The sequence below is a fragment of the Dipodomys ordii genome, unplaced genomic scaffold, assembly GCF_000151885.1.
Source record: "Dipodomys ordii isolate 6190 unplaced genomic scaffold, Dord_2.0 Scaffold206, whole genome shotgun sequence".
Taxonomy (NCBI): domain Eukaryota; kingdom Metazoa; phylum Chordata; class Mammalia; order Rodentia; family Heteromyidae; genus Dipodomys; species Dipodomys ordii.
Genome location: NW_012267422.1, coordinates 707149 through 729400, shown reverse-complemented (window position 1 = coordinate 729400; position 22252 = coordinate 707149). Strand labels below are relative to the sequence as shown.

Here is a 22252-nt window from a genome sequence, read left to right as displayed (position 1 = left end):
TTCCTTCCTTCCTCCCCTCCCTCCATTCCTCCCAGCAATTTTTTTTTTCTTTGAAGGATAGTTAGACCTCCCAGCAATTTTTATTGCCTGGTGTATATCTATAATCATGGCACTAAGTATACAATGTTGAGCAAAATAGTTGGTTTCCTCTATGGAGAGAATCATTAAACATGTGACTTAATAATTGTGGCTGTGAGAAGGATGCAGTAGAACTCTATCTTCTCCACGAGAGCTTGTCAAGTATACAATCCTTGGTAGGCCATTCTCTTTATTTTCAAACTTTCGAAATAGGAATGACACTTGGGAGTAACTTCCTGATAGGAATGTAAGACTTAAACTCAAAATAATAGAGCATAGTCGGGAAAAGTTCTGTGAAGATCATGACTAATTGACTAATGTTACTATGGTGAATATATATATATATATAGATATAGATATAGATAGATAGATAGATAGCATCCTGCTGTATAGCTTAGACTAGCCATGAACTTGTGAATTTCCTGCATCAGTCTCCTGAGGGATTATAAATATAAACCACCATGCTCAGCTAATGAATAATATACTTTTGGGGAAGTACCATGTTAATTTTCTCCTATACATTTCTGAACTGCTTTCTGGGTTTGTTTTTTGCCATTTTATTATGAATTGTTTCAGATATACAGAAAAATGTTAGAGTGAACACTCACTTATTACCATCTTGTTTCTACCATTTACAATTCTTTTGCTTGATAATATCTGTCCATCCCCCTGTCATTAGTCAGTATTTATGAACTTGTGTTTACAGAGGAAGAGTGTGGGAAATGGAGCCTTCCCTCCCTCCCCCACATAGCCCTGTTTATCTTCCTAGCAGTAGTAAGGAGGAAAATGTAGAATCTAGCCCTGTTAACTCAGTCTTACCTTCATAACACTCTAGGAGTGACAAAGTGCTGTCACTAATCTCTGTTTGACAGAAGGTGAAACTGAGGCACAAGAAAATAATATGATCCACTCCAACTCACAAGTGAGGGCCAAAGTCAGGAATCATGTGGGTAAGTCTTTTAATTTGTCAAGTCAGTAGAAAGAAAGAAGAGAGAAGTCATTTAGTAATAAAATTAACTCTTGAACTACTTGTGACTTTGATTTAAGGTCTGGTTTGTAGCAGCCACTGTGGCAAATGGTGAATAATAAGTCACAGTTTTTCCTGTAAGCCAATCTAACGGTGTTGGAGGAATTTATTTATTTATTAACTTTCTTGGTGTACTGAGGCTTGAATTTAAGACCTTGCACTTACTAGGCAGACATTCTACCACTTGAGGCCTCTTCCTGCCTCCGTCCCTTTTTGAGTAAGGTCTTACATTTTGCTCAGGCTCCCTTGGCCTGGACTGCAATCCCCTGTTTATGCTTCCCACATAGCTAAGATGGCAGGTACATATCACCTCACCTAGGTGTTTATTGTTTGAGATGGGCTCTTGTCAGCTTTTTTCCCAGATAGGTCTTGAACCACGTTTCTCCTGATTTCAGCTTCCCAAAGTAGCTAGGATCACAGAGATTAAGGAATGAGCCATCACAGCTGGATAGATATTTTAACATAAGCAGACAATTTTACTGGAGTAATTAGAATGGAAATGTTTCAGTAAAGGAGTCTTATAGGTCCAATTTTGCTTAAAAGAAACTTTTTATACAGAGATTATTTTTTTCTCTAAGTGAGTGTGAGAAGATAAATTATTCCAGCAAATGAGTGCTCCTTATTTGCACTCTTAACTGTTCAGATTTATGTCCCTTTGCCTTAGTGAAGGAAATCATTTTGATGGAAATGCATGAAGGAATGTTTCCTTTAACCATAAAATATAGTCTGGCTTAGCTTTAAGCTATTTAATCTTAAGGTGCATCAAATCATTTACAATCTATTGCTTCCTCAATATTTTCCTTATTTATTTTAATTATCCTGTCTAAATTTATCAGCACAGGACAGAAATGAAATTAAAACCTCAGAGGAGACAAGTACTTCACCCAGGAGGCACATATCATTGTATGGTGACCTGGCCCTTTGCACTGCTGTCTCCATGCTTATGCTTTAAGAGTACAAATTGTTGGGATGGGGGTTGTGTGTGTGTGAGGAACTCACCAGAGAAGATTATGGGATGCAGAAACAAGCAACTACCGTGACATCACTAGCCCGCACGGCTTGAATGATAGGGCAAAGAATGTTTATACAAAGACACTCTCTGTAATAAATGGGTTAAAGCCATTGGAAATTTAGAAATTCCTTGCTTCAGGCTTACTGGTGTTTGGGCAAGGCAAGGCTTTTTTTTTTTTTTTTTTTGGCAATTGAAAAAAGACATGCAAGTTCAAACAAACTTTTTTTGTTTGACCTTTAGTATGGGCAATTTCTTGATCAATATTTGTATTTACAAGATTGCTAACTCAAGAATGTATCTTGTGGGAGCTGGTATGTGGCTCAGTGGTAGAGTGTCGGTCTAGTATGCATGAAGCCCTGGGTTCGATTCTTTAGTTCCACATAAACAGAAAAAGCTGGAAGTGCACTGTGGCTCAAGTGGTAGAGCACTGGCCTTGAGCACAGGGAGGGTCAGGGACAGAGCCCAGGCCCTGAGTTCAAGCCACAGGACTGGCAATAAAAAACTAAATAAATAAAATAAATAAATAAGTGTAACTTCTGGGAGAAAAAGAGATAATGTCTGGGAGTTGGCAGTTTTGCTTCTTTTATTTGCTTTTCCTGTTACACAATTTAAGATGTAGCATTCATTTTTTAAAATGTATTTGTTTCTAGATGCATAGTAATTTATTTTGAGGCCCTCTTTAATGATGATTCATATATTGTTGCTTACTTTTTTAATCAGTAGTCTTTGGAGCATCACAGATCACCCTTTGTAGCTACTCTAGCAGTGCTGTTATACGACAATTGTACCCAAAAGGAAGTAGAGGCAGGACAAAGGCATTGGCTTTCCTGTTGAGGAAGAGGTAGAACCCCAAGTTTAAGCTGTGACTTGACAAGTCACAAGGATGTCCTTGGGAATTTCATATGTCATAGATTTTAAATATGACTTCAGAGCCTTGTCCCCCTCCCCATCTTTCTGGTGCTGTGACTTCTTCTAAGGGTAACCAACATGCTTTTCCTTATTTAAGATTCATCCCTTTCAGGGCATGAGATCTCCCTGTGAAAAAAGCTGAGCTGATTTATTTTGACAGCACAATTAGGAGGGCTTGCCCCATTTCTTTCCAGGAAAATTGAAAGTTGTTCTGCCTGCATTTTCTCTCTCTCTGTCTCTGTCCTTCTGTCTCTCTGTCTCTCTTGTCTCTTTGTCTTTCTTTCCTCCTCGTCATCCTCCTCCTCCTCCTTCAACTGTCTACTCTGTAATTTGATAAGCCACACTATAAACAACACACCTAAATTTAATAGTAAAACTAGAACATTTTTCAAAAGTCTTTACTAGGTCAAGAGAATTATGGCACTGAAAGAGGTCCTTTTGATTGTCAGATCCATCATGGGAAGTAAGCAAATATAGTTTTAGTCTTAAAGTAGATGCATCTAGGCATGATAGCGTGGTCTGCTTTTATTTGCATTTAGAGCTCTCCCTGTTAGGAAGTATAAACATGTAAATGGTTAGGATGATGAGGTTTGGGGACCTCCAAGATCATCCTGTCCACTCTACAGAGGTGAGGAAATGGACATATGGTATCCACTGTGGTCTGGCTGGCCAATGGCAGGGCTGAAAGGACTCACCTTTTGATTGGAGTCTAGGGTCCTTATTTCCAGGAGCCATCTAGTCCCAGCTGAGCACTTTTCCTGTATCACCTAGCTGATCAGAGAGGCCTCACTGAGGAGGAGGTTATTCAGCTAATACTCTGGGAAGGTAGAATGTCAAGCTGAAGATGATTCAGACAGTGCCCTGCTCTCAACCCATCCAGGAATGAGTTTGCATGCTTGTTCACAGGTGAGCATATTGCAAAGAATGGAATGTTCTCCAAGTTTATTCTGGTTCAGGGATCAAATGCACTTCTCCAAAGAACAGTAAGTGACCTTCACATCTCTACAAAAACATGTGCCTCTTGGCTAAACATCTGTAGAAGTGTAGTACTGGCAAGTGGTGTCCACCGAGGGGACCTCTCCAGCCTGGGGGAGTAATCAGAGTCCAAGTCCTAGTTTTTAAGCAGGTGGTTATAATAGAAATCTTGATGGCTTCAGCAAACAAGCCTTTAGGTGGGCCAGAACCCAACAAGCATGGGGACATCTCACATAATAGGATAATAATAAGTGATACAAGCTTTGGATATACTTACCAGCCAAGGGATGAGTCTCTTTCTCTTTCTCTCTCCTTCCCTCTCCTTCCCTCTCTTTCCCTTTCCTTCTCTCCCCTTCCTTCCCCTTCCCTCCCCTTCCCTCCCCTCTCTATCTCTGATGGTTTAAATTCTCTGGTGGTTTAAACTCAAGGCCTCATGCCACACCTCTACCACTTTTTTGGTTTACTTATTTTGGCAGATGGGGCCTGCCTGCTTATTTGGCTTCCTGCCTGTCTCCTCTTTCTCCTTCCCTTCCCCCCTCTCCCCTCTCTCCCCCCTCTCTCCCTCTCCCTTCTTTCCCTCCCTCTTTCTCCCCACTCCTCTTTCTATTTCTCTCTTTCCTTGGGCAGCTTACTTGTTAAGAGGGAAGTCATGTTAACTTTTTGCTTAGACTGGCCTTGAACTGCAATCTAACTAATCTTTGTCTTCTTAGTATCTTGGATTATAGGTGTGTGCCACTATAACTTCCCCCTAAAATATAGCTTTATGTTTATCTGTTATGACAGTGACATGTGGAAAGGTTGTGTGTGTGTGTGTGTGTGTGTGTGTGTGTTTGTATTCTTTCTTTCTGTCTGTCTGTCTGTCTGATCAAACATCACCTCAGGCTCTTAGAGAAGGGCTGCTTTTTATTTTTTTTTGTCGGTTGTGGGGCTTGAACTCTGGGCCTAGGCACTGTCCCTGAGCTCTTCAGCTCTCTATCACTTGAGCCACAGGGCCACTTCCGGCTTTTCCCTTTATGTGGTGCTGAGGAATAGAACCCAGGGCCTCATGCATGCAAGGCAAGCACTCTACCACTGAGCCACCTTTCCAGCCCCCGGCTGCCTTTGTGGCCATAGCGTGCCCTGGTTTGGTTAGCTCAGCTCCAGTGAATTTCCTTCCCAGGGTCAAATCATTTCCTATCAATGCTTTGTTATGCATCAGTCACTGAACTTGGTTTTCCTAGATAATCCATGAAATGTCAATTAAGCCAGTTTTGATCTTCAGCACTGAAAAGAGCCAGTAAACTTTCAAAATTTAGCCAAATTTAGTGAGTACTGGTGGCTCATGTCTATAATCCTAGCTTCTCAAGAGGCTAAGATTTAAGCCAGACAGGGCAGGGCTCTTACCTATAATTAATCACTAAAAAGCCATAGTAGAGCTGTGACCCAAGTTGTAGAGTGATATATCATTGAGTGTAAAATCTAAAGGACAGGGCCCCAGTACAGGCACCAAAACAAGCAAACAATAACAATACACGCCCCCCCCCCCCCCGCTGGGCACTGCCCCAAGCTGGGCACTGGTGACTCATGCCTATAATCCTAGCTACTTAGATCTGAGGATTGCAGTTCAAAGCCAGCCTGGGCAGGAAAGTCCGTGAGACTCTTATCTTTAATAAACCATCAGAAAACCAGAAGTGGTGCCGTGGCTCAAGTGGTAGAAGTCTAGCATTGAGCTGAAGAGCTCAGGGATAGCACCCAGTCCCAGAGTTCAAGCCCCATGACTGACAACAAAAAAGAACCCCCTCCCCCATCTGAAATATATTTAGGTTCATCTCTTTTTACTCACACTGCTCTGTGTGTGGAGAATGATGCAAATTTGGGTGAGTTAATAGTACAGGGGGGCGGGTAAGGGGTGGGGTGGGGATTGCAGTCAGAAAAACAGCCAGGTCCCTGAATATTGGGCTACTGCAAACAAGGAACAACTGGATAAGGAGCTGTTTAAAAATTACTAAGGCAATTATAATATTTTTTAGATAGAACTGGACCTTTGTACCTCCTGTGGGGAAGTTCTATGATATTCATGACTAAGACCTTTTCCTTCAAGAGCTTTCATCTAGGGATAATTCATGAGTTTGTGTTTAGAATTCATAACCATGATATGCCAAAGGAGAGCCTTCCGTCATGGCAAATCAAAGAGAGGGCTATCAGTCTGTGAGGCCAAATACTGCATAGTTCTTTCTTCTCCCCAACATGATCCATGTGGGAGGGTCAGTAGTGTTTGAAAGACCACCAGTGCAGGCTTAATTACTTGTTAGTGAGTCCTATTTATAGTTACATGTAGGAGACACAGGCTGGCTCCTATTCAGGTGATGAGAAGGAAGGATTTAGATCAGGCAGTTAGTTGTCTTCTTTCTGTGACACTGTGACCTATGATGTGTGACATGGACAGGCTCTTCAAGAACCTGGAGAAGATGGTTGAATACATAAGTAAACAGGCATCTGAACCTATCAGGCTGCTTTGTGGTATTGATGGGAAACCTTATTAGGGAAAGACTCATCTCAATGGGTGCTGTAAGGGACATGGCTTTTGAAATTGAGAGTTAGGAATTCAAATAAATATCACTCTTGATGATAAGTTCAGTTAAATTTCCATATTTATTATGCAATCATGATGGATCTTTCCTCACAGGGCTACCTACACATGATAAGGCAAACACCTTGCCATTTTGACTTGGGAGCAGATTTCAAAAACATCCCTCTCTTCCTGCCAGAGGTGGTTTAGAAAAAGAAAAAAACATTATGAAGTGAGTTTAGGGAGAAGTCATCAGGAAGGATACCTTTTTTATTTTTAAGTGAGTGGTCCCCAATGCAAAGCCACTATATTGTGACTAGAAAAAGGGTGGATGGCGGTCCATTTGTCAGGTATACCTTGCTGGTCTTACAGGAACAGGCAGCATAGTTGCTGTGGTGACATTCAAATAAGAATTCTGGTTCTATCATAACCTGACTGTAACATGCCTAGGTGAAGATCTAGCTCATGTATAAGAGGGAGCATGTCCCCTTTGACTGTGTAGGGGCCAATAGGAGACCCAGATGGCTTGCTTTTGCTGTGGACTTTTTTGTGTGTTTGGTGATGGTATACAAGACAAGTTTCTAGAAATGTTTGCAAATCTGCAAGTTTTGTACAAATGTCAGAGACATTGAAGGCGTATTTCCAACTAACTCTGGAAAATGTAACAGTGGCTAGGTGCTAGTGGCATATGCCTGTAATCATAGGTATTCAGGAGGCTGAGTTCTAAGGATTGAAGTTTGAAGCCTGCTTAGGCAGGAAGTCTATGGGACTCCAGTTAACTGGCAAAAAGCCTGAAGTGGAGGTATGGCTCAAGTGGTAGACTTCTACCCTGAATGAAAAAGCTAAGGGACCCTCCCCCACAGTATAACCCCTGCTTTCACTATATTTGATGTCAGTATAACTTGAGGAGGAGATGGGGGAAAACCTATTGTTTAAAGATACAGGTGGACCTGTTGCAACAATGAGAAGTACAAGTTGTCATGTCCAAAACGAGTTTTACAACGTCGGTGCTGGGGGGGGGAAGGGGGGGAAGGAGAAGGATTGGGATTGGGGGGGAGGGGGGAGGCTGGGAAGGGATGTGAAGGGTAAACAAAAGGAGGAGGCTGCAATGCTTGGTAAGAAATGTACGCATTATCCTGCCCATGTAATTTTAAACCCTCTGTACAGTATGTTCACAAATAAAATTAAATTAAATTAAAAAAAAAAAAGAAAAAGCTAAGGGACATCACCCAGGCTCTGAGTTCAAGCCGCCGTATCAGCAAGCGTGTGTGTGTGTGTGTGTGTGTGTGTGTGTATGCATGTGTATGTACATGTGCGCACACAAGCACCTAGTCATCTTCTCCTTTCTACCTTCTGAGTGTGTAGCCAGCATCTTAGCGTATTTCAGGGCATTTTTGGGATATGTGGAAGGTATGAGACATAGGGCCCAAAGGGCAGACGGTGACACCAGTATTTCTGAGACCTGGCATGCAGCTTCCTAGAATTGCACAGCTAAGGATTTGCTTGTACTTTTCTTGTCCTCATCTTCATGTAATTTTTCCTTCTTGAGTTCTCTTCTTTTCTGATTAAGCTTTAGATTTACACTAGGAAATAGACTGGCATTAATCCTTCTCTGCCTTAATTTTGTTTTCAACTGAAAAAAAAACTGATACTAATACCAGTGCCTTTTTCACATTGCTCTTGATAGGATAAATGAGATAACCAAGTTATCAAGTGCTTTGAATTTAAGAGTGGTAGAGTAGGGCTGGGAATGTGGCCTAGTGGTAGAGTGCTTGCCTAGCATGCATGGAAGCCCTGGGTTTGACTCCTGAGTAGCACATGAATACAAAAAGCCAGAAGTGGTACTGTGGCACAAGTGGTAGAGTACTAACCTTGAACAAATAAAGTTCAGGGACAGTGCCTAGGCCCTGAGTTCAAGTACCAGGACTGGCAAAAAAAAAAAAAAAGAGTAGGAGAGTAGCTTGACTATATTAAGACTCTTCTGTCTTTCTTTATTTTGATGTGACATTTAACATGAGTATTGAATGCACATCAGGGAAGGAAACCTCATTGTGAATGACATTGCTAGAGTGATGGATGGCTTATGAGTATCTGAGTTGCATGTAATAACTAAGAAAATGTGTTTAAAAACTGTAAAGATCAAGCTAGCTACAATTTATTTGCAAAGACAAAAAAATTGATGGGAAAGTTTAGTGTATAATAAAAAATAACATATACTTTCAGATTTTAAGAACCCATTTTCTACTTAGCTTTATTTATTTTAGTTTTATTTGAATTTCAAGAGAAAAAGTGTAACATGTAATTCATGAGTGTTGTGCTGTATAGTGTGTTTCTGGATCTGTATGATTCAATATGGCAGCTACCAGATGCAATAGCTATTCTAGTTTCAATGAAGGGAGATAAAAAATTCACTCTATTACACTAGTCATGTTCCATGTGCTTATTTGAAGGCACATATGATTAGTAGCTTTAGAACCATAATATACAAATACAGGATATTTTTAGAAAGTTCTATGAGAGAGCCCTATTTTACAGGAACTGAGAAAAGCAAAAGCACATCCCCATCATCCTCCTTCCTAAATTTATTGCTTAGAATCTAAATAGAGTCTCTGGTTGTCTATTATTGCCTTTTTTTTTTCTTTTGTCAGTTATGGAACTTGAATTCTGGGCTTGGGTGCTGTCCCTGAGCTCTTCAGCTCAAGGCAAGGGCTCTACCACTTGAGCCACAGTGCCACTTCTGGTTTTCTGGTAATTAATTGGAGATAAGAGTCTCACAAATATTATTTCCCAGGCTTTGAATCTCAATCCTCAGATCTCAGCCTCCTGAGTAGCTAGGATTACAGGTATGAGCCACTGGCACCCAACTATTATTGTCTTTTAAATGTCCATTTGACATGATTAAAAAACAAGGTGGTGGCTGGGCAAGGAAGTGTTGTTTGCCCCCACAAGATCATTATTTCCCACTAGGCCCTTGATTTGATCATCTACAGAACAACGCTTGGGGAAGCCTAGAACTAGTTCTTTGCTTTCATGATGCCCTTTCTCCAAGAGATTCTCTTGCTTTACTAGGTAACAATCTAGAAGTTCATTTCATCCCAAGTGTTCTTGAACGGTTATGTGTTTCCCGGGCACAGACTAAACTGTTACTTTTAGCAAGGTAAAGCTGTCTTGGATTTGGAATTTCCTCTATCATTAAAAGCAGATAGGCTCCATCACCAACATATTTCTAGCGTTCCAACAACTTTCACCATCCCCACTGCCTTCTGTAGCCTAACCACCATCTCTCCTGGAACTCACTGAAGCTGCCTCCTGAGTGGATTCCCTGCTCCCGCCCCTCTAGTCAAAGCCAAGTTTGGATAGTGGCCTGCCAAGCCTCACAAACCCTAGGACAGTCTCATCCCTACTTACTACCCCGCTGACCTCACCAATGCTTACTGTCTTCAGGTTACATTGGCTTTACAGTAGTCTGCTTTACATCAATACCTGATTATCGCAGAGCCTTTGCAGGTGCTGTTCCTTAAGCTTGGACCACTCCTATCTGAGATATCAATAGAAGACTACTTAAAAATGCCACCTACCACCAGTTCTCCCCACCTGCCACTCAGCAAACACTCTGTATTTCCATCAAATGCTGTATTTATCTTTATGACACTTACTATCAGCTGGAGACCAATGTCTGTTGTGTATAATCTGTCTTCTCCCAGTAGCATATAAGCTGCTTGAGAGTAGGGATGTATGCCTTTTTTCTCTTCTCTTAGTGTCTAGCACCAGAAAGCACTCCACAGCAATTTGTTGAATGAATAGAATAATTACTTAGACATTTAATGACAGTTGTGATATCATTCTTCATTGAATAATTAAATGAAATAATTAAAGATTTAATGACATATTCAATGACCAAACATGACTATGAAAAATGCACGACTATGCATTTCAAAGGGACTAACTATATATATGCCTAGCTACTCAGGAGGCTGAGATCTGAGGATCACGGTTCAAAGCCAGCTTGGTCAGGAAAGAAGAATGCTAATAATTGAAGCTCATGTTCCTAAGAGATAAAGAAGTACACAGTTATGGCCCCTGATGTCACCCTGTCTCAACGCACAGTCTGGTTTCAGGCTCTGCTTTGAATCCTGTTCTACCAGGGTCTCCATTGCTTTCCTATCCGCTTTCAAGGGGACTCTGTAGTGGGGAGTTGGAAGCAAGGCTACAAGGAGTTTCTGTGGAAAACTTCAGGGAAAGGAGACCTGGAAGAATGTCGGGCTACCAGGTTTGGCTGATTGATGCCTTTGCTGTCTAGCCAATCTTTTGCCAGGACACCAGCACACTCAAAGTAGGCTGAGGAAGGTGTTAGAGCTGAGCTCTCCTGGGTGGGTACATTGGTTCAAAGGCAGCAGGGGTCAAGGATGAAGGACCCACCCAGGGTGTGCTGTGTTGGAAAGGGAAGTTAACAAGTATTAGAAATAAAAAGGCAGAGTGTCTCCTTCCCCAGGCTAAGAAGTGATTGGTGCCAGGATGGGGCACCCAATTGGTTTCTTATTCAGAAGGGAGAGCTTGGGAAGGGTCAGTGGCAGTAAGGAAAAAGGGGATCACTTACAGTTTGCTGCTGGCGAGAGAGCAGGAGGAGGCACAGCTGCTTACAGTGTGTCTGGAGTACAGTGTTAATGCTGAAACCCAACTTTTCACTTCCTCCCATTGTGCAAAGGCTGGAGTTTGGCTTCACATTTATCTGGAAATTTTTGACCTCTTGGCAAGATACTTAATTCCTTCACTAGATGAATGATGTTTCTATGTTCCCTGAACAAAAACATTTCTCCTCATAGCTAATCTCATTTACCTGAAACTTCAAGAATGAAAAACATGCTCTATTTAAGAAATGGCATTTCTCCCCTTAGCTCTTCTTTGAGTGTGCCCTGGTTTTAAAAATTGTGTTTATATACTTACTAGTTGTCACTAAAATCATATGATTACTTTATTTTTTGTGGTGATACCAGGCATGAATTCAAGGCCTAGGCACTGTCTCATGGGCCAGGGTGCTGGTGGCTCATGCGTGTAATCCTAGCTAGTCAGGAGGCTGAGGTCTGAAGATTGCAGTTCAAAGGTATCCCAGACAGGAAACTGAGAGTCATCTCCAATTAACCACCAAAAATCCAGAAGCAGAGCTGTGTCTCAAGTGATAGAATACCAGCCTTGAGTAAAACACCTTAGGGACAGTGCCCAGGCCCTGAGTTCAAGCCTTGCTCTGCCTCCTCCACCTCCCCCTTTTCTTATCAGGCTGGCTTGGAACTGCAGTTCTTAGATCTCAGCCTTTTGAGTAGCTAGTACTACAGGCATGAGCCACCAGTTCCTATTTTGATCATTTCTCAACATCATGAAACTTGCCTCAGTACTCTGAATCACCTTTTGTGGATTTAACTTTGTTGCCTTGTTGGCTTGATGAAGAGCAAAATCAAGATAGAGAAATGTACCCAATATCTTAAATCCTTTGTTGAAAATGATTTTTGTATCTGGGAGCTGCAGAAAGACTAGAGTGAGAACTCTCTCTTTCTATATAAATAAGTTAGGGATGAACACTTAAGACTCTGCACTTTCCCTCCACTGATCTTTTTCTCATTCTGGTTCTCCTTATTTTGGCAGGTTATTTGGGGATTAGCTAGTTGATCTGTTTAAAATGGGCTGAAATAAGCTGAAACAACATATTTCCAGGTACTTTCCTTCAAGGATATGACTACAAATAGGACAGATAGGTCAACTATGTGGTAGATAACAGGAAAGCAGGCAGGACTGAAATTTTTGTTTTGTTTTGGGTACTGGCTAGAATTCAGGGCCAGGACACCATCCCCTAGAGCTCTTTCGTTCAAGGCTGGCACTCTATTACTTGAGCCATAGCTCCACTTCCAGCTTTTTATGTTAATTGGAGATAAGAACCTTACAGACTTTCCTGCTTGGGCTGGCTTCAAACCATGATCCTCAGATCTCACCCTTCTTAGTAGCTTGGATTACTGGTGTGAGCCATCTGCACCCAGCTCAGTTCTGGCTTTTTGCTGGTTAATTGGAGCTAAGAGTCTTCTGGACTTGCCCATCAGAGCTGGCTTTGGACTACCATCCTCAAAACTGAATCTTATAATCAGATTCAGAAACAATATCAGTTTTTATACCTTCTAAAATCCTGATTTTTTTTAATAGCTGGAAATGGGGCAAAGAAGAGCTGTAAAACTTACATTCAACAGATTTGAGCCCGTCCTTCCCTTTCTCCCTTTCTCCCTTTCTCCCTTTCTCCCTTTCTCCCTCCCTCCCTCCCTCCCTCCCTTCCTCCCTCCCTCTTCTTTCTCTCTCTTGTCAAGTATTATATGCAGAGAAATTAGCTTTGAATAAGACAGATATAGTCTTTGTTCCCAGGCACCTGCTGGGGGAGGTGGTAATAAACATAGTCTCACCAATAATTAAAATTGTGGTAGATATTCATGAGGAAACATGCAAATATAGTAAAAGCATGTGATAAGGAGATCTAATACAGTCTGGAATTTCTTTGTTCCTCAGGCAAGCACCTGAAGAAGGAATAGGTGTGAGTCAGGCAGGAAGGTAAAAGAATGAAGAGAGGGGAGCTTATTCAAAGCAGAGGGGAGAGCCAGGGCATGGTGGCGAAGACCTGTGTTCCTGGTGCTCCTAAGGCCAAGGCTGTAGTATCTGAGCTCAGGAATTCTACATCAGCCAGACTCCATCTCAAAAGAGGGTAGGCCAGGGACTGTCCTTGGGAATACCATTCTATTCTTCCATCTAGTGTGGCTGGATGGAGTGTATGAGAAGGTGGAGGCGGGGACCGATTTTGTGGGACAGAACCCTGAAGAGCTTTGGCAGAACAGGAACATGATGGTGTTTGGGTCTTTGTGAAGATGGCTTTGAAGGCGAGGTGCCAGTGACTCAGGCCTGTAATACTAGCTGCTTTGGAGGCTGAAATCTGAGGATCATGATTTGATGCCATACTGGATTTGGTTTCTGTCCCAGTTGATCTCTTTGTCCCTTTGAGTAGGAGAGCTACTTCATTTCCTGTAACCAAATTCATTTTTGTTTAAAATGTTCTTACTTGAAACAAAGGTTGAGTCCTAATGGCTACAGACAAATCCTTTAACCTGGTCTCTGCCTTCATCTGTGAAATAAAAGGATCTACCCAACCATAGATACTTTAGTGGTTTTTAGGTAGGGTCCGGTTTTGGAAAATCCCTACTGACAGAGGAGGCTAACTGGCTCTGCAGTGGGAAAGCAGGACACGTGCTATCAATTAATTGGGATATTAAGAATATTATAGTCCTGTACTTTTTCTGTGCTCCTTGCATTACTGTGACTCTGTTACTTGTGACTTCATTTAAAACATCAATGTGACCGTGAGGCTAGAGGAGATCCTGTTATTGTGTGTGCCACATGATGACCTGTGGGACCCCCACTTAATTCATCACTACTATTGAAAGGTCGTATGTCAGAGCCTCTGCACAAAACCTTCATCCACTTGGAAAGACTGGAGCTGGCAATGTGGTGAGTCTTCCTTGTTGACTTAAGAAATCATTCTGGGAATTACAGTTATGACATCTTTAAAGCTCAGTCAGGGGCTTGGGGGCCTTGCTTAAGTGGTAGAGTACTTGTCTGATATGCTCAAGGCCCTTGGTACAATTCCTGGTGTGTGTATGTCTCTCAGTCTCTTGGTCTCTCTGTCTGTCTCTCTCTCTCTCACACACACATGCACACACACACACACACACATACCACGTGTGTGTGCGTGTGCCATTCAAGTTTGTGTCAGGACTAGAGTGTTGCCATTAAAAACAGTGTATTGTTCCCCTGTCATTTTCAAAGAATCAGTGTGACAGACTCGAGAATTTTATATCAGCTGGTATTTTGAAAAGAGGATCTGTTATAAAGAGATAGTAAGAAGGAATGATGTTGTTTTAGGATAGCCCCATGTTCAGATGTGGGGAAAGTTTAGGTATGGTTGTTTTCTTTCATGCCTTGAGAATATCTTACAACTTGTAGTCATGGGATAGTGGAAAGAATGGAATAACTGTGTCTGCTGGCTGTATATAACCATTCAATTTCTGGGTAATGACAGAAGTAATCAGGTGGCAAAAAAGGATTTGCACAGGTGTTAGGAGACAAAAATCCCCCTAGAGTTAGATGCCACAATTGGAATCTTTGAAAGCTGACCTCAGTATCACCTTGTCTCTTGTCACAGGAGCATCTGTTGTTCAGGTAGCAGGGGCCCTTTTAGCAAACATTTACAAAGCATTTATGATTCCTGGAAGTAAACAAGTGAAAAGGTGGGGAAGGGGGCAAGATGCCTTAGGACAGGGAGAATTCCAGGGTGGATTTAAGTCATGGACTTAATGTAGAGAGGGAACTTAGAGACCTGTCTCAGCCTCTCCCTCCCCATCATGCTGGTATGGGACTTGCCATGAGATCTAGGCCCCCAAACACACCATTCCATTGACTTAGCCTCTTGAGTTTTTGGGGTTATAGTTCTACCCTCTTATTTTGAATTTGGGTGAAGTTATATCCACAGACATTGTTAAGTTGTTCATAATAGGTCCTTCTAGTAGCTTAGTCACTTGGACTAAATTCGAATGCTTCTCCTCAGTTTAATAATCCTATGGTTGTATAATTTTAATACCAATATATAAATAATAACAGCAGGATTATATTCTGGCACATTCCATGTGCCAGAATTTTTCTCAGCACTGTATATCTATAAATGCATTAAACTGTCACAGTTCTGTGAAATGTAGGTACTGTTCTTTCTAATGTTTCACAGAGGAGGATACCAAGGCACAGAAAACGTTCAGTCATTGGACCTGAGTCACATATAGTGAATACTGAAGCTTGATTTTTCAACCTAAGCAGTTTTCCTCCAAAATTTATCCTCTAAAACACTAGGCCCAGGTCTGGTGACCTTTTCCTATAAGTATTTTTTACTTTGTAAGCTATAAAACTTCTGTTGGCATCAGTAATGCTTGCGGCCTTGCTAATAAAACTTTATTTATAAAAATAGGGGACTGGGTTAAATCTATGGGCTATAGTTTGCAGGCCTTGCACTGGGCCTGCCCTGTGTTTTCCAGATACCCCTACCACTATTGATAGTGTATCTCATAGCTGTCTATGATGAAGCATATTTTGACGTTCTTTTTGGGTAAAGTATCTTTCTTTATTGGCTAGAGAGGATGGTGGCATTTATAGCTATGTGTGGGATTGTGAAGCTCAGCGCTGGAAGAGAGATTTCATTCTCGCCCAGTTTTCTGTGTGACCTTGGAACAAGTCTCTTGGCATCTGTCCTCTTAGCCCTACACAGTGGTGATAAAAAATGAGTCTTACCACCTGCCTCCTTACAGAGAAAGGAAGGCGGGAAGGAGAGAGGGATAGATAGCATTTTGGATTAATAAAGTCTTAGCCATAATGTACTTAGAACTTGGAGTTTTGAAGAAGAGGAAAGCATTGAGTCACATTCATTAGGTAGTTTGCTTGCAAATTAGAGGATGCTTCATGGGTGTGTTTCATGTTTGGCATATAGAACAGAACTGTAAAAGAATGGCACTCCCAGTGATCTGCATGAGAGGATGTGGGTTTACAGAGCATGGATTTATGGATTGCTAATATAGCAGTAAGCTTTAGGCAGTGGAATTAAGATGGTAAAGCAGGTAGTCATTTCAGTTTTTAATAAGTATGCAACCATAGGGTTTCATCGCCAACCTCATTACATGGCATCTCCATAAGAAAATGCAGGCTCTCTCTGCCAAGCTGTTAAGTTTTACCAGTATGAAGTATGTTTTTTTTTTTTTAATAGAAATGTTTCAAAGTGAAATTTTGAATTTGCAAGTTCAATGTAGAAGCTTCAGAGGGAAGGTGGCTACTGCTTGCATTTCAATGAAAAGGAGAGGGAATGCATTACAGAGGTTGGAAGTGTGGTTTACATGCTAAGACCTTCCTGAAAGACTAAGTCTTCCTGGGAAAGGTGGGAAGGAAGTGGTGACTTTGCCTTTTTATTAGCCAAGGTTCTTTGGCTAATAAACTACCTGGACTGCCTCACATGCACCAAAACTCTCCATCCCCCATCCTATTTTTTTTAAACTTTGTAAGAATTTCTCAAGGTCACAGATGTGTATTGAGCAAAGAATTTTAGCCTAGGATCTACCTCAGTGTCTTTGTAGCTTTTGTTTTGTCTTGTTGACAAAAACTATACTATTTAAAAATCCAAATCAAAGATGCTGTTATGTGAGTTATAAGAAGAGCTGGTATTTAGCAAAGACATGTTTGGTGCTGGGCCAAGTCTTCATTTCATATCACCACAGTAACGGTCCTTCTGAAGAGCATTCTTGTTTGAGCCCTTCTTGCTTGAGGCACCTCAGTTTGCTTCTTTGAGGCAAAGGAGCACTACACCCTCAAGCCCACTAAAGGCCAACTATTTTGTTCAACTCAAAAATGACAGGGCCAGAATTTAAATCTTAAGTTTTCCTGAGGTCCAATCCCAAGTTAAGGCGATCAGCAATCCTGGTTTCCTGGCGTTCAGGATGCTCAGTATCATGGTTAGAAATTGCTTGGGCAGACAAGAAGAGTTGAAGTTTCCTGTGGATTTTCCCCCATCCTGCTGGACTCCACACTTGGTCAAGGCTATAAATCCTAGGGTAGTTTTGGAATCATTCAGGTTGGTGGGAGACTGAGTTGATGGGTTCTTCTAGTATAATTATTCCCACATTAATTGCTTCAGTTTGCACTGATAAAGCAAGAGTCAAAATTTTGCTAGGATCAACAACATGTTTCACCTCATATCCAAGCATTGCTATACTGTTTGTTACATAGTGGCTTGGGGCCACTCTTGGGAACAGGTGGGTCAACTTTGGAAGATTTGCCCTCTTTCACTGTTCTCATGTTACACATTTTCTAAGAACCCCCATATGCCCTTAGGACTTCTAGCTGGCTTTCAGAAATGGGGATCAGCAAGCACAAAGCATTTGTGGCTTATCTGTCTTCTTTCTAAGCTGAGAATCCCTCACCAGTGTCTCTTTTCAAAGAAATTATTTTGGACAATGTCCAGCCTCTGAAGGATTTTGCATACATATAACAGGACATACAAGCTATAGATTGTGAGCACTGTTATTGCACCACAATGAGACAGACATGATCATTAGAAATTCACACATTTGCCTATTGTAGAGACATTGGTCTTTTCTCCAAAGAGAATCTGTGTAAACAGTTTTTCCTTTTTCTTCCTCTTGTTTTAAATGTATAGATCCCAGTTAGTGCTCTGTCAGCAGCCCCCTAGAAGCTATCTGTGGTGATGCTTGTGGAGAGGGCAGGTCAGGAGAAGGCAGGCATGTCCTCTGATGTTCCTGGTTGGTTGAGGGGGATGTTAACGCCTCAAGTTCCACTACTGTCAAGAGATGGAAAGGCCAGCCTGTGTTTTATGCCGGTGATGGATGCGCCATTTCCATTATTTGGGTACATGATTTGAGATTTGTTTTTGAGATGTATTAATTTGATTCACTCCAGGGACTGTGTAATCACTTAATTACTCATGTGCTCCATTGTATAATGATGTCAAAAGGTGCCTTGTCAGTTTTAGTTCATGTTTTGTTCATGACTGTGTGACTGTATTACAGATGAGATGATCATCCAGAAGGATTTCTTCTGTGGCTAGCGTGTGGTGTTTCTTGCACTTCTATAAATGAAATCCTAGCTCTCTAGTGATTCCTATAGAAAAAAGGACATGGAAGACAGGAGAAGAAAGGAGACTGAGCATGTTGAAGGGGACTTGGTAGAAAGAGTGGCTTTTCTATTAAAGAGAAATGGTCTGGGGGGGAGGATGAGGAACCTGTGTGGAAACACACCGACTCAGAGATATACATAGACTCGGGTAGATAAATACAAAACAAAGACAGAAACACACAGAGACAGTTACCTAAACCAGTGGATGATAGGAAAAAGAGGAAGATAGACAGACAGATTAACCTTTTCCTTATGGTCCCCAAGCATTCCTCATCCTGTGATGATCTTATTTCTGATTGCTTCCTTCTGACTTTCAAGTTCTTTGCTGGATCCATGTTTGTAAGAGTAGAAGTACTGAGGAATCTGGCCCTTGGCAAGGAGAGATTTAAGAGCCAGTGTACATAACTGGGAATACTATCTCTGGAGCCAGACTCTGTTGGATAGAACTCCTGTTCTGTCACATGCTTACTGAGTGACCTGCACAGGTTATATAATCTTCATCCTAAAATGAGGGTGATGATAGTACCCCACAGTTTGTATGAGAAATAAATGAGGTAACTCATGCAAACCTATTAAAAGTGTATGGGACAGGAATTGGCTTGGAAATGATTCTGAATGTTGTGGAGCAATTCTCCTTTGAAGGAATGTTCTCAGAGCTAAAGAAATTTTTCTGAATGCTGAAGAGTTTATATGTTCCTATCTGGAGCCTTTGGCCTTGACCCTCACTGAGGTGAGAGAGAGGAAGATGGACTGGGAGTAAGAGCTTGCACCTTCTAGTTCTGGCTCTGCCACTAGCTGCCATGAGATGAAGTTTTTCTGGACCTGCTCTCAGATTATAATAAATGTGGGGGTTTTGGGTCTTTGACCAAGTGCTATTAAGACCTTTCTGGCATGTGAGCTTTATGATTTGGCTCTGTAGAAGTTTGTGGACTTAAGTTCTTGTAAAGGATTGGGAGTGCGTAGAGAGTTAATCCTGGACGAGAGAAGTGTGGGTGCTGCTTTGTGAATGAGGAGGGGGAGTAGTGAGAGTGGGTAAGAATCTAGTTACCTTGCCTGCGATTGTGGCTGTCAACGTTTTCTCTTTTCTTCTCCTGTTTCCCTGGGAGAGAGGCAGTGATTGAAAGAGAGTCATAGATCCCTGGGGCAGACTGAAATAGAAAACTCTTAGTGAGCTTTGGAGCATAGTTCTGGGAAGCCAGCAATTTCATCCTTTAAGATGAGTTCTGATCTTGTAATGAAGTCATTGGTGACCTGTTTTTTGGGCCTAAGCAAATGACAACATTGCCCATGCCTGTCTCTGGCTCCTTTTTATCTCCTTCTCCAAATTCCTCTTTATTACTGTCATGCCTCTACTGTTGGACCCTGCTTAGGGTCCTGTGTGGCTCATGTAACACATTTTTCTTGCCCCTTCAAAGAAGGGGCCAGACTCTTAATTTCCTGAGTAGTGTTACCATTGCCAAGTGTTGGCTAGTACAGATGATAAGAGAGTCCAGCTTTCAAGTATATTTATATATGAAGAGAATTTAGAAAAACTAATTCTTGGAATGTTGAGGAAGTTACCCATTGAGCTGAGAGCTTTGTAAGTCACCCAAAGTCCTATACTGTACTAGGTGATATCCTTTCCTACAATGAGTCTTTAGCTTCTGCACTAAGGCAGGGAGCATATGGAGATAGAATTGAGTCATAATATGGAAATGTAGACTAGTAGTTAAGCACACAGGGTTTGGAGTTGACAGAGCTATTGTATGACCTTGAGGGACTGTCATCATGGAGTCTCAGTTGGTATCATACATAATTGTTGTGAGAAGTCTATATCTTTGCCTATTGCGTTAGCTTTTCTATTAGTTTGAGAAGAGCAACTTACAAGGAAAAAAATTATAGTGGCTCATGGTTACTTGACCCCATTGCTGGGGCCTTTGGTGAGGCAGAACATCATGGTGGACAGGAAGTAGTGGCCTGTGGTGAGGCAGAACATCATGGTGGACAGGAAGTAGTGGAGCAGAGCTGCTTACCTCGTGGTAGCCAGGAAATAGAGAGATAGGGAAGAGCCAGGGATACCTTCTTGGAATGACTCCCTTTTGTTAGGAGAAAAAAAATGATATATTTCCTTTCATACCCAAGCATGCCTTTGTTATCTGTATCTTAAGTTGGCTTGAATTGAGTTTTCTCCTATAGAGGGCACCAATGTATTCAAAGATGAGGTAGTGGTAGACAGACAGACATAAACAAAAAAAAACATTTCAAGTTTCTGTCTGGTTTTGGAGATTGTAGAGTGAGGGACGAAGCCAGCTCACCAAAGCATACCTGTTAATTCACTTGCTGGTTTTATATTAGCAGTTCAAGCCCTGGATTGAGCAGTAAGACCTAGAAAATCTCTCTCTCTCTCTCTCTCTCTCTCTCTCTCTCTCTCTCTCTCTCTCTCTCTCTCTCTCAAGTTTTGGGCCTAAATGTCTTTGGCCTGAAAATTTCTAAGGTTTTGTTCAAGTCTTTCATTTTGAGACTAGTAGGAAGTGTCATCTGCTATGTAGGGATTCAATGAAAAGGAAGTTCTTTGGAAGATGGGTAAAGACAATAGTCCTATCAGGACTTGAAATGCTTCAGTGTCTCCCTTTGAAACTTTTTTTTTTTTTGCAGTCGTGGGCTTGAACTCTGGGTCTGGGCTCTGCCACTTCTGGCTTTTTCAGCCTATGTGGTGCTGAGGAATCGAAACTAGGGCCTCGTGCATAGAAGGCAAGCCCTCTACCACTGAGCCACCTTCCCAGCCCCTCCCTTTGAAACTTTACTTCAAAAGCTAATCAGTATACTGGGTTCAGTGAGTAACACCTGTAATTCTGGCTGCTAGAAAGATGAAGATACAGAGGATAATAGTCCAAGGCCAGACTTAGGAAAAGAGACCACACATTTCAACAAACAAATTGAATATGATGGTGAGCAACTATTATCCCAGTTACAATGGAGGAATGAGTAGGTGGACCGTGGTTTGAGACTGCTCCTGGGTAAAAAGTGAGATCTGATTTAAAAAATAATGAAAGTGGAAAGGAGTGAAGATATGTCTCAGTTGGTAAAGCACTTGCCTAGCCACTGCAAAGCCCTGACTGACTACAGTATCAAAATAATCATCAATCAATCAATCAATCATACAAGTTCATCAGCTGTCAGCTGATGTTAGTGAGTCAGTTTTGGACAGTGAGGAGGTAGATGTGTAATCCCTGCTTAATGTCAGAACTCCTAAGTCAGCTTCTTTGTATTCACAGAGGACTGTGGAGGGTAAAGAGTATCTCTCTGCATGTCATACCTTATGGTACCTAAATGTTACTAGCTGAGTATCAGAAAGGAAACTTCCACAAATGTTCTTTAGACACAGCTGAGAAGCAAAGATAGAAAAGATCTCTTGGGTGTGGAGGCTGATTTTGCTGCCTTGCAGCAAGTGTTGTCAGCTGAAGTCCTGAGAATGTAAAGGTTGACCAAGAATTAAGCTTTTTTTTTTTTTGGTGAAGTTTGCCATTGATGTAGTGAGTGGAGTGAGGCTTGTTTATATACAGAAGATAACTATTTTACTATCATAGGTGCTGTCTCTCTCTTTGAGATTTCATGTGTGATTTGTTCAATATGGATCATGATAAAGAGCCAAGATGCCATCCTAGGTCACTTATTTTTCTTCCACAGCAGGAGTCAAGCCATATTGTGATACTGAATCAAGACCCAGGCACAACAATGAGATCGAGGCTTCTGAGGCTTCAGTATCATTCAAATCCTTACCAGCAAGGCTCATTTTTGGTACTGATTGTGCTGCTGCTGCTTTTCTCTTACAGGTGCTTACATCATGCCGAGCCTTCCTTGTTACAGCTCGAATCCCTACTAAGGTAAGTAGTGAAGGTATTATCTCCCCACCCCCCCTGTGTCTCCCTCTCTCCCTCTCTCTCACAGACACACAGACACACACTCCCCACATACACTC

At 41.7% G+C, this 22252-nt stretch overlaps 1 protein-coding gene across 1 annotated transcript in view; it reads left to right on the top strand.

The window, feature by feature from the left end:
• The window catches only part of Lrrc16a (leucine rich repeat containing 16A), a 287161-nt gene that overhangs the window by 95557 nt on the left and 169352 nt on the right, over positions 1 to 22252 (top strand). Inside the window, exon 3 of the mRNA XM_013035187.1 lies at positions 22107 to 22157. Within this exon, the coding sequence (XP_012890641.1) occupies positions 22107 to 22157 (51 nt within the window). The remainder of the gene's footprint in view (positions 1 to 22106; positions 22158 to 22252) is intronic.